The 13,211-nt window shown below is 35.7% G+C and overlaps 2 protein-coding genes across 17 annotated transcripts in view; one reads left to right on the top strand and one right to left on the bottom strand.

Annotated features, from left to right (window-relative positions):
• The window catches only part of l(2)k14505 (ATP synthase mitochondrial F1 complex assembly factor 2 homolog l(2)k14505), a 108,718-nt gene that overhangs the window by 91,306 nt on the left and 4,201 nt on the right, over positions 1–13,211 (top strand). Inside the window, exon 9 of one of the 2 annotated variants that reach the window (XM_070102283.1) lies at positions 6,438–6,459. The exons of the other annotated variant lie outside the window; for it this stretch is intronic. The gene's annotated coding sequence lies outside the window, so the exon portion shown is untranslated. Of the gene's footprint in view, positions 1–6,437; positions 6,460–13,211 lie in introns of those variants that run through there. 2 annotated transcript variants of the gene reach the window in all.
• Positions 699–13,211, bottom strand: part of LOC128699776 (probable phosphorylase b kinase regulatory subunit alpha) — a 353,571-nt gene continuing 341,058 nt past the window's right edge. For all 15 annotated transcript variants that reach the window (XM_070102279.1, XM_070102274.1, XM_070102271.1 and 12 more), the window contains 2 exons: positions 12,012–12,125; positions 699–6,655 (listed from right to left, as the gene is read on the bottom strand). In XM_070102279.1, the coding sequence (XP_069958380.1) occupies positions 6,434–6,655; positions 12,012–12,125 (336 nt within the window). In that variant the 3' untranslated portion in view covers positions 699–6,433. The remainder of the gene's footprint in view (positions 6,656–12,011; positions 12,126–13,211) is intronic.

The following is a 13,211-nucleotide window of genomic DNA, read 5'->3' on the forward strand; positions in this document are numbered from 1 at the left end:
TTTAACTGCCTCCCAGCATACATAAGGGGGATTACCAACAGACCCCTGGCAGTCTTCAAGCTGGCACTGGACAAGCACCTAAAGTGGGTTCCTGACCAGCCGGGCTGTGGCTCGTACGTTGGTTTGCGTGCAGCCAGCAGCAACAGCCTGGTTGATCAGGCTCTGATCCACCAGGAGGCCTGGTCACAGACGGGGGCGTTGACCCCTGGAACTCTCTCCAGGTAAACTCCAGGTAAACATACGTGAACACAAAAACATATTGTATGACAAAACAAAGATCAATTTCAGTTTTATTTTTAACTATGCAGTGGTAAAGTTCAATCATACTTAACACAGTTCTACATAATCTATTACTTGATTTTAGTTTATTTGTTCACATGCTTTCAGAAACCCTGTGTGAAACCATAAAAAAAATAGGACTAATTCTATGGCATATATTATCAGTGAACAGATGCTTGATTTATAATATATTAATTTATAAATAACAATGATTAATGAAACTAAATATTGTCATCTTCGTTGATAACTTTTTTTTTTATCTTTCATTAATTCCACTGCTGAGAAATGTAGTTTAATATGAATTGTTATTTAATCAACAATTACAGAGGTATTCTTCAGTAAATTTTATTGCCACCTCACTTGTAAATTATATACAAACTTAAAAAATGGTTTACATCTGGATGAAAACAAACTCGGTATAGAAAAAAATTTTTTATGTAACTTTTGGGATTAAATCTACTCAAAGATAAATTAAAATTTAAGACTCACAGCGAGCTCTTTAAAAAAAAGCATAAAAAACTGTAGGTACCTTTCCAAATCTCCCATTGTTTCCTTGTCCTCCCAGTCTATACTATTAACACCACTTCTCTGTGACCCATATGGGTTTTGAGCTTATTTTTTAATAAAGATGCTCTACTTCTCGTATACTCATACTTCACCTGTGGAATTTGTGCTGTCCACCTCAAACCAATTTATCACAACAAAAAACAGGAATCAGGACCACAAACTCAAATTATAGGCAACACACACATCGTGCCCTTAACCCTTTCACTGTCGAGACTCCTAAATTGAAACTTGCTCTCAATGAAAAAAAAAAAAAAAAAAAAATCCATCTCAAAATTTTTCTTCTGTAATAGCAGAAAATCTTTTTATGGAAAACTTATGGAATTATGCAGGTTCAAAGTTAGCAGTCTCAGTGCAATTTATGCACCAGCAATTTCACTGATGTCGAGTCCTATTTTAAGCCAATTTCACTGCTTCACTTGACCAAATTCTTAGGTAGGACACTGCCCACTCAACTAACCTACAAAGTGATTAGAATTCAATAATTTGACAATTTCACACAAAATTCAAAAGATACCAATTTAACCCATAAACGGTCCAAGCAGATCTACATTCACGTATAGCGCTACAAAAGTAGATCTACGTTTTTTTTACATATTTTCAAATATAACAAAAAAAAAAGTAGATCAAAGTTTTTTTTACACATTTTCAAATGTAAAAAAACAAAAAGATCTACTTTTTTACACACTTTCAAATGTTGAAAAAACGTATATACAGTGGACCCCTGCATAACGATCACCTCCGAATGCGACCAATTATGTAAGTGTATTTATGTAAGTGCGTTTGTACGTGTATGTTTGGGGGTCTGAAATGTACTAATCTACTTCACAATATTCCTTATGGGAACAAATTCGGTCAGTACTGGTACCTAAACATACTTCTGGAGTGAAAAAATATCGTTAACCGGGGGTCCACTGTATATGTATATGTTTGGACCGTTTACGGGTTAAAAATCAAGAGCCCATAATAAACAATGTAGACATTCCTGGCATTAAAACAAAATTTCTTCTGTTCATTAATCACATTCCCAGGCCTCTCCTATATCACATTTCCTTTCCATTTTGAATTCTTATTCACACAAAAATAGAATATTTTACTCTATTTCTCAGATAATAAAATACAACCAGGAAAGATTGGTCATGGTTTACAGCATTCCAATAATTGAATAGGACCTATTAAAAACCCATAAAACAGACTGGGGAGTGTATTATTATAATCAAAAAGAAGCACTAAACCACAAGGGTCATAGCGCAGCAGGGAAGGATGCAAGGGTATTGGGTAGAAGGAGGGAGAGAGATGATTATTAGGTTATGGAGTGCAGTAGGGCAGTGGACAGTGCAAGGGTAGAGGGTAACAAGACCGAGAGGAGTGCTAGAGGTATCATCATCAGAGTTTGTGTAGCAAATCAGTTGCTGTCAAAAAGTCAATGAGAGAGTCTGGGTTAAAGGAGGGTCCATCAGCAAGAAGGGAAGGTAAAAAAAAGGGCAGTAGAGCGGAGACAATGTTGGAGGTAAATTCTGTGTGCTTGTTGATAGTGGGCAGTCCAACAGAATATGGGTAACAGAAATTGAAACCTGACAATTCTCAGAGAGGAACAGGGCACCTCTCCATGAGATACCCGTGAGTATCTATTTCAGTAACATGTCTTCCATTCTGTCAAATGATACCAAGAAATGCCAATAAAACCATAAAAGTCATCTGAAAAAACACTACAAAGTTGCTATTTTAAACCATATAGTCATAGTTTTGTTTTTCCTGTCATGGTGCACATGTGGAGCAGGATTTTTTAATATAGTGCACACTCACCACACATGCCCCTTCTCTCATATCTAAGCCAAAATTTACCACTCACAGCTTATCTGAGTGAGTTGAGCTCATGACAGGGAACCCGGCCTAAATGATGTACTGTAGGTCTACGTGACAGACAGCGAAAGGGTTAATCAAATTCCTAAACCTAGTAAATATAAATGCCATACACACTGCTGTTCATTCCATATTTTTCAAACAGTATACTGAAATGCTGATGCTGACCTAAGATTGTTTCTGGGAAAACTGTAACAGAACACACAAGCATCTTTGATATTCCTCATCTACACCTTAACTGCTGTTAACTTTATGCAAATAAATGGGGGCTAAAATTGTAGAACAACTTGCCATCAGATTATTATAATTGAATTAAATGCTAAACTGCAAGGGTCACATACCACTTCTTGCAGGTCAACTGAAGCAATGTAACTGAATTCTGAAGATAAATTATAACTCCTTAAATTGCAGTTATACATTTGCATGAAAGTTAATGCTCAATTTTCACCAACCTGTATTAAAACATTATTGAGTTTGATAATTTAGTGCATCCAACATTTATATACAATGTCCTATACATTTCATATTTTTACTATTAGTATTAGTCATAGCTTTACTGCCTAAAAATGCTATGCATTATTATGGACCTTTCCTTGTACAATATATCATGTACTATTAACCTTTCATAACCAATGTACCTTGGGAAATAAAATCCTTATTAATCTGGTAGCATATTAGACAAAAAAAAAAAAAAAAAAAAAAAAAAAAAAAACCAAGCATAAAAATCTTAAATCTAAGAGGTTTTAGAACTTTCAACTAGGTATATATTTTTTACCTAGATATATATTGCACAAATATTCTTTCAGCCATGAATGGCAGAAAATAAAATATAACATAACCTACAAGATTCAGCATAGGCACCAATATCTATATCTAATGGACAAGGATCATTCTTAGATGAGTATCTTCTCAACTGCAAGTGAAGTTTTACAGAATTTAAAATTAGCTCATGAAAATCACAGAATGTCCTACTTTGTCTAAACTGACCCACAAATGTATCCATAGATTTATTGCATTTTCCATTAGGAAAAAATAGGATATCACTGATCAGTACTCAATCACTTCATTGTAAGACTGCTAACAACAATGCTCGCAAAAGAGATCAACAAGGAAATAAGTTATTGTTTTTAAATAATTAAAAATATAAATAAAAATACTCAAGGGTAAATAAATGCTGTTATATTGATGAACTAGAGAATGTCAGAGGACTGGTATCAACCATATTGCTGATCAAGTATTTTAGTAATACAGTACTGTTTACCTCAGACATTGCAACAAAACTGTTTATTGGAAGGATTTTGAGGTGCTGCATACCTTCTCTGCTGTGGTTTCAAGCACAAAGTGGCAGAAAGAAGATATGTCTCTTTATTGCATTTCTGTCGAGAAAGAATGTTTGGGATAAGCTAGCAGTGATTAAGAGATAAAACTGGTGCCAACAAATTCCACACACCTGTGTAGCAAATATGTCACATCATGTAAGTCACTGGTAATCATTCATTATCACCACACCCTTCAAGGGAGGAGCTTTGATGTTGTACTGGCATAAAGTTAATGGACAAAGCCTCCAAATTCTTGAATTGAACCTGATTGCTTATAATTCACTAAGCATTATATTACCCATACAAGTTTAGCACTTCTCCTGATTATAAAAAAGTAATAAAGTTGCATATCAAAATCATGCCCCAAACCAGCAGATAAATAACACTCACATTAACAATTATTATTTCAATCAAAACTAAGTGCTAAACCCAAAGGGTCACACAGCTCACACTGAGAGTAATGTTGGTAACTAATGTACCTTAAATTATATTTATCTCTCAAAGTGTTTGAAATTAAAAAAAAAAAAAATCCCGAATAATACCATCTTTTAAATAGTAGTATGTACTTATAAATACGTTGAAGTTAAGTTGTAGTTTGTTTTAATCCTAAATAAATTTTAGGCTTTATTTTGTTGACACTTTTTTTGCAATGTTTGGATATTTCTATTTAGGCTACATTTTCCTAAGAGCTTTATCAAGCCTCAAATACCCTAAATAAAATATCCAAACATTGCAAAGTATTCATTTAAGTTAATCTTGATCATGTTGACATTTCTGAACACTAATTAGATAAAAGTATTTGCATTTATATTTTAAATGAATAGCCAACTTATTTGTTTCAGTATTATAAATACAATACAGTTTCATAAACAAGTAAATATTCAAAATAATCTACATACTATACAATAATAAATACATGTATACAAAGTCATTCTTAACAGTGAGATGTTGGCCTGTACATGCCATCCAGGGTATCATCCATTCAGCCAACCTCTAAAATATGTAAATTTGCCCAAGCTTTTGAAGGCCTTCATCAACTTTTCTGTGTATGTATAGCCAAACATTGTCTACCAGGTAGACATTTGTTGCCACACTTGGAAACTTGTTTGTCAGTTTCAAGAATGTAAAAAAAAAACAAAATCTGAGGCAGTGTGTATGGATCATGTGTACCTAAAATAACCACTTCCTCCATCTTGCTCAAATTCTGGTTCTGCAAGATGCTTGATGGTTAATGAACGGAATCACTGTGTCTGACTGGCAACATGGTGGACACAGGTGCTCAAGTCACATAACTGCAAACTCTGTATGCATTAGTATATCATAGATATCAAAAAAGTTTTAAGAAATCAATGAATTCCTTTTGGAATTTGAAGTGACAAAGTAGCACTAGATTTGGCTCTAAAAGTTTTAGTGATATTACTTGAGTTAGCATAAAGAAAGTATTGGTAAAAGATCAATATTAACAGCATTTTATCAGAGTATAACATTACTCTCAATTTAAGAAGAACAATCTACATAATCTACAAGTGCATAAAATGAGTTATAAGAGGTAATATGCACAGATTACTTAAACGAAATGACCTCCCACTTCGCTTTTAATTCTAGCAACATATTACTAAGATTTATACAAAAGTGCTCATAAGCTCTAAGAAATTTATTACAGTCAAACCTCATTTTACTTGACTATGTAACCTGAAACCTTAGTTTTAAAAGTAATATATCACTAACTAGCTCCTGCCTGCCACTGTGAATCCATGTCTCATCTGAGTTGGATGAATTACATGCTCTGCACTACCACCCTCACTTCTCCCATTATTGGCAATATCTAAATTGAATCTCTTGGGTCAGAATATTTCAGATCAACAATTATTTTTGTTATTATTTAATGCACTTTTATATCCAGATGAATGAGGTTCAACTGTATTAATAGTGATAAAATTCATATATTACTAAAGTATATATATTTTCAAATCTAATAATATATATCACAAAGTATTACTGTACTGTAATATAAATATAAATGATACTGTACTTTAAAAATATAAAGTATATTCTTAAGTCAAAACTGGTTTGTTACAGTAGATACTTCAGTACTATAACCAATTTCTCTTACTTCTATTATTTTATTTCCAAATGTTAAATAGGAAAAGAACATTAATATTTAATGGATTCATATCTTCAGATTGTAGAGATATTTAAGCCTATATCCAGAATTATTCATTGTCAAAGCTAATAATATATGGCTGATATATATGTACTTTAAGAACCGAATCAAGTTTCCATAAGTTATCTATTTGAAAATATTCACAAAGTTATTTTTAAATATGGTACAGCTTTACTAAATGTAATGTATTTTTAAGAATACATTTAAAGATTGTATATACGTATGTTTCTTTTCTTTTCACCATTCAGCTGACAGTGCAGTCTAAATCTCCATCTTGTGGGAAGCAAGTGAGAGTAGAAGTAACAGCTCTGATCATGTAGGACATGGTGCCATAGCTTCCTGAAGGTGCACTATCATAGAAATGTAGACAGATGTACGCTGCACCACCGCATGATAATCCACCTCCAATGCCAGGCTCTCTTTTATCCCGAGCACAACACAGTGTTGCATCGCCATCTTGATGTTTCTGCCAAAAAAATGTTTTGTCATTGCCAATTTATGTATTCAAGAAAATGAATGATTTTTTTTTTAACAAAATTCTCTTAAAAACAGTCGCATATCTGTGATCAGATTAAAGGTTTTCCACTTCTGCAGCCCAGTCTGTGGTCACACTTCCTTTTTGTAACCATCTAACTGATTAATCTGTTTCTTACTCCTCTACCTCCCTATATCTAAAACAATGATGTTTATACACATCTAGATAAGCAAAGTCATACCCTCTCTATTTTTCTCTTTATCAATGGCAATAGAATTCAAATGGACAATACAAAATGATCTACACAACAGTGATCATTTCCCCTATTCCTATTACTTGCATTCTTTCGCCCACCCTCCTCACCTATCTTGGTGACAAAATGAGTGTGAGAATTGAGTCCCATATACGCACCATACTTTTTCTCCTGATGATCCTCCCCATTCCCCCACACACAAGATATTACATCTTTGTTACCCTGGTATTCTCTGCAGGTATACTTATCAATTCCCGGACATCGGGTAAACATTTTTAGAACTGTGTCCCTTGGTGGTTTCCTGATTGCATTCATGTTGTACGTTTAAAGCAAGCTATGTGAAGCCACTACCTTTACAACTGCAACACAGAGCATTTCCTAACTTATAAACATTGCAATATACAGACAGCTACTCAAACTCATCTTGCTTACACGTGCACAGTGAATGCCACTGTCTCTACTGTGCATAGTTTGGAAAAATGTAAGTAAGTTAGCAGACATGTATACATGTGACTGCTCCTATCCTTACCATCACGGGTAAATAAAGTAGCAGATCCTGTCAAAGTCACCAAAGCAATTGGGCATCTCTTTGCTCATGTTTCCAAGGCCTACATTTACTCCCTCCTTTCTCCAATTCAACCCTGAGTGGGAAACTGCCCCACTTAGCTTATTAAAAATGCCTAGTCAATATATGCCTTGTTTGGTATTTTAAAACAGGAAACCGTTTCCCCTTTTCAATTTGGTTTCAAAAAAGGTTGGTCCATAAACTTCCCACTCTTACTACACACACATTTGGTTGTCTTTTTTTTATTTAGAAAAACTTATGACACTACTTGGCATTTCAACATTTTTCCATAGGCTCATTGCTTAGGCCTCTTAGGCAGACTACTGCTCTTCCTCAATAATTTCCTATAAGGAAGAAGCTTCAATGTTTGAGTAAATAACAGCCTTTCTCTTGATTTTGTGACAGTTGAAGGCATACCACAAGGCTGCACCCTTCATACTACCTTATTCCTAAATGGGACAGTCCATTTGACTTAATTAAAAGAGAAAAAATTAGTTTATGAGAGGATTTTACAAAGCAGAAGTGCTATACGAAGAGCAGAGTATATGGAGAGTAAAAGAAAGGTGAAGAGAGTGGTGAGAGAGTGCAAAAGGAGAGCAGATGATAGAGTGGGAGAGGCACTGCCAAGAAATTTTAATGAAAATAAGAAAAATTTTTGGAGTTAAACAAGTTAAGAAAGCCTAGGGAACGTATGGATTTGTCAGTTAAAAACAGAGTAGGGGAGTTAGTACATGGGGAGAGGGAGGTATTAGGTAGATGGCAAGAGTATTTTGAGGAACTTTTAAATGTTGAGGAAGAAAGGGAGGCGGTAATTTCATGAACTGGTCAGGGAGGTATACCATCTTTTAGGAGTGAAGAAGAGCAGAATGTAAGTGTGGGGGAGGTATATGAGGCATTACGTAGAATGAAAGCGGGTAAAGCAGCTGGAACTGATGGGATCATGACAGAAATGTTAAAAGCAGGGGGGGATACAGTGTTGGAGTGGTTGGTACTTTTGTTTAATAAATGTATGAAAGAGGGGAAGGTACCTAGGGATTGGCAGAGAGCATGTATAGTCACTTTATATAAAGGGAAGGGGGACAAAAGAGATTGTAAAAATTATAGAGGAATAAGTTTATTGAGTATACCAGGAAAAGTGTACGGTAGGGTTATTATTGAAAGAATTAGAGGCAAGACAGAATGTAGGATTGAGGATGAGCAAGGAGGTTTCAGAGTGGGTAGGGGATGTGTAGATCAAGTGTTTACATTGAAGCATATATGTGAACAGTATTTAGATAAATGTAGGGAAGTTTTTATTGCATTTATGGATTTAGAAAAGGCATATAATAGAGTGGATAGGGGAGCAATGTGGCAGATGTTGCAAGTATATGGAATAGGTGGTAAGTTACTAAATGCTGTAAAAAGATTTTATGAGGATAGTGAGGCTCAGGTTAGGGTGTGTAGAAGAGAGGGAGACTACTTCCCGGTAAAAGTAGGTCTTCGATAGGGATGTGTAATGTCACCATGGTTGTTTAATATATTTATAGATGGGGTTGTAAAAGAAGTAAATGCTAGGGTGTTCGGGAGAGGGGTGGGATTAAATTATGGGGAATCAAATACAAAATCCTAGGTAGTAGGTTGGTAGACAACAACCGCCCAGGGAGGTACTACCGTCCTGCTAAGTGAGTGTAAAACGAAAGCCTGTAATTGTTTTACATGATGGTAGGATTGCTGGTGTCCTTTTATCTGTCTCATGAACATGCAAGATTTCAGGTACGTCTTGCTACTTCTACTTACACTTAGGTCACACTACACATACATGTACAAGCATATATATACACACCCCTCTGGGTTTTCTTCTATTTTCTTTCTAGTTTATTGTTTATTTCCTCTTATCTCCATGGGGAAGTGGAACAGAATTCTTCCTCCGTAAGCCATGCGTGTTGTAAGAGGCGACTAAAATGCCGGGAGCAAGGGGCTAGTAACCTCTTCTCCTGTATATATTACTAAATGTAAAAGGAGAAACTTTCGTTTTTCCTTTTGGGCCACCCCGCCTCGGTGGGATACAGCCGGTGTGTTGAAAGAAAGAAATACAAAATGGGAATTGACACAGTTACTTTTTGCTGATGATACTGTGCTTATGGGAGATTCTAAAGAAAAATTGCAAAGGTTAGTGGATGAGTTTAGGAGTGTGTGTAAAGGTAGAAAGTTGAAAGTGAACATAGAAAACAGTAAGGTGATGAGAGTATCAAATGATTTAGATAAAGAAAAATTGGATATCAAATTGAGGAGGAGGAGTATGGAAGAAGTGAATGTTTTCAGATACATGTACTTGGGAGCTGACGTGTCGGCGGATGGATTTATGAAGGATGAGGTTAATCATAGAAAGGTGAGTGGTGCGTTGAGGTTCATGTGGAGTCAAAAATCGTTATCTATGGAGGCAAAGAAAGGAATGTATGAAAGTATAGTAGTACCAACACTCTTATATGGGTGTGAAGCTTGGGTTGTGAATGCAGCAGTGAGGAGGCGGTTGGAGGCAGTGGAGATGTCCTGTCTAAGGGCAATGTGTGGTGTAAATATTATGCAGAAAATTCGGAGTGTGGAAATTAGGAGGTGTGGAGTTAATAAAAGTAATAGTCAGAGGGCTGAAGAGGGGTTGTTGAGGTGGTTTGGTCATTTAGAGAGAATGGATCAAAGTAGAATGACATGGAGAGCATTTAAATCTGTAGGGGGAGGGAGGCGGGGTAGGGGTCGTCCTCGAAAAGGTTGGAAGGACAGGGTAAGGGAGGTTTTGTGGGCGAGGGGCTTGGACTTCCAGCAGGCGTGCATGAGCGTGTTCGATAGGAGTGAATGGAGATGAATGGTATTTGGGACCTGACGATCTGTTGGAGTGTGAGCAGGGTAATATTTAGTGAAGGGATTCAGGGAAACCGGTTATTTTTATATAGCCGGACTTGAGTCCCGGAAATGGGAAGTACAATGCCTGCACTCTAAAGGAGGGGTTTTGGGATATTAGCAGTTTGGAGGGATATGTTGTGTATCTTTATACGTATATGCTTCTAAACTGTTGTGTTCTGAGCACCTCTGCAAAAACTGTGATTATGTGTGAGTGAGGTGAAAGTGTTGAATGATGATGAAAGAATTTTATTTTTGGGGATTTTTTCTTCCTTTTTGGGTCACCCTGCCTCGGTGGGAGACAGCCGACTTGTTGAAAAAAAAAAAAAAAAAAGTTATAAGATAATGTTAAGGGTGCTTGAAATGCTCTGTATAGCCAGGAGCTTTTTATAATGTATGTGAATAATGTCAAGTGACAGTACGGTGGTACCTCGAATTTCAAACAGCTCCCAACTCGAACAATTATGTAAGTGTATTTTTGTAAGTGCTTTTGTAAGTGTATTTTTGGGGGGTCTGAAACAGACTAATCTAATTTACAATATTCCTTATGGGAACAAATTCATTCGGTAACGGCATTCAAATAGCCTTCTGGAACGAATTAAGGTCGAAATTCGAGGTACCACTGTACATCAATTGTATAATAAACCTTTTAGAAGTAATTCTTATTATTATTTCAATTGTATAGTTTACTTTTTAGAAATAAATATTATTATTACTATTATATTCAACCAATATCATACTCTTCCCTCCCTCCTGGAGAAGTTCCAGCAAATAATGTGTGCTCCTTCCCCCATTCATGCCCAAAGGCAAACATATTTGCCATAAACCTGTGCTCACCAATATGCTCAAATCATCGGATGAAGTAAGGTATGTGGCTGCCTTTCCAACTAGAGTAAACCAAGGACATTACTTGAGTCAGCAAGCAATTTCACAGCGGTTTTATACGATACTCATGGCTACCATACACACTACATTTATGTCCACCTCCTCAGTCACCGTTTTTTCAGACTCCAAGCACATTTTAAACTATCCAGAAATATGACTCTACATCCCTTAATGTTTGGTATACAAGAGTGGTTATGTCAAATTACTAAAGAGCACAAAGTTTTTTCCTAGATCCCTTTACATGCTGACATTTAGGGTAATAAAGAGAGATTCAATCACTTGCTCCACTGTTCCCAAACTGCTAATTCCCTACGGAGAAGTCCCTTTTTTGAAATATTTTCCAGTACTGCTCTAGTCTCTAAATCTGCTAGCAACAGTGCTGGTCTGAGTTAGAGGGAAACAACTGTGTTTTCAAAAACTGAAACTAGACAGATATAATGGCATTAGGCATCTATAACAATGGAAAGGATATGTAATATTAACTATAAAAAAGAATATTATAATATCTGTAAACTAATTATACTGTGTGAGTTTGGAATGATCTCCTTACCAAATTTTTTTTTTAATATCAGCCCACTCCCCAAAATTAATTTAGATTTGGATTTCAGAAATTGCCAAAATTTTTTACAAATAATGTGCCTGTAAAGAGATAATACTTTTCATTTTTTTTTTAATTCAAAAGGATTTCTGAAATAATGATTTTTATGAATAAAAGCAAAAATCCAAATCTGCAAGTTTTCCACAAAATGAACAGTTCTGTGATAGCATACCTGATCTGCTAAGAAAATGTTGTTAGCCACATGTACGATGTCTTGAGCTGACACAATATCTCCAAGATTTTCTGTATTGTGATATTCTTGAACAAGTGACAAGACCATCAAAGCCTGCATAAGCAAAATTAGAATAGAGACATATTGTGCATTATATACTAAAAAATATAATTTAGTAAAATACATACAGTGAACCTTCTGATAGTGCAAGGAATACATTCCTGAAAATCAGCAGCCTGTGAAAATTAGCTGTTTGAGGTGAAGAATATGTGCAAAAAATAGCATTATGCTCCACACCTTCAAATTAGTCAAGTTTTTTATTTTTAATAATGTTCTGGGTAAAAATTACTTTGGTTTACCTTCCTTACATTCTGTTTGCTGTTATCTGAAGCATATGGAGAGTGCAGGGAGGAGTGATGTGGGCCTACTGGGCCAGACTGGATGCAATGATACAAAACTGTAGCAAACATATAAAAACTCGCTGCACCTATACCAAACATACACAGGCACACATTCTTTTATCTGAAACCCTTGGGGCCAGTAGAGTTTAGAATTTCAGAATGAAAGTGGGGTCTAGGGCAGTACCCCATAATCAAACATTAACACTGCAGCAAAAACGTATGAATACTCACACCAAGTGGGATAAATAAAGACTACAAATACTACTATGGTTTATTTATTGGCAGATGTTGCAAGTTTATGGAATAGGTGGTAAGTTACTAAATGCTGTAAAGAGCTTTTATGAGGATAGTGAGGCTCAGGTTAGGGTGTGTAGAAGAGAGGGAGAATACTTCCCGGTAAAAGTAGGTCTTAGACAGGGATGTGTGATGTCACCAGGGTTGTTTAATATATTTATAGATGGGGTTGTAAAAGAAGTAAATGCTAGGGTGTTCGGGAGAGGGGTGGGATTAAATTATGGGGAATCAAATTCAAAATGGGAATTGACACAGTTACTTTTTGCTGATGATACTGTGCTTATGGGAGATTCTAAAGAAAAATTGCAAAGGTTAGTGGATGAGTTTGAGAATGTGTGTAAAGGTAGAAAGTTGAAAGTGAACATAGAAAAGAGTAAGGTAATGAGGGTATCAAATGATTTAGATAAAGAAAAAATGGATATCAAATTGGGGAGGAGGAGTATGGAAGAAGTGAATGTTTTCAGATACTTGGGAGTTGACGTGTCGGCGGATGGATTTATGAAGG

The sequence above is a fragment of the Cherax quadricarinatus genome, chromosome 81, assembly GCF_038502225.1.
Source record: "Cherax quadricarinatus isolate ZL_2023a chromosome 81, ASM3850222v1, whole genome shotgun sequence".
Taxonomy (NCBI): Eukaryota; Metazoa; Arthropoda; class Malacostraca; order Decapoda; family Parastacidae; genus Cherax; species Cherax quadricarinatus.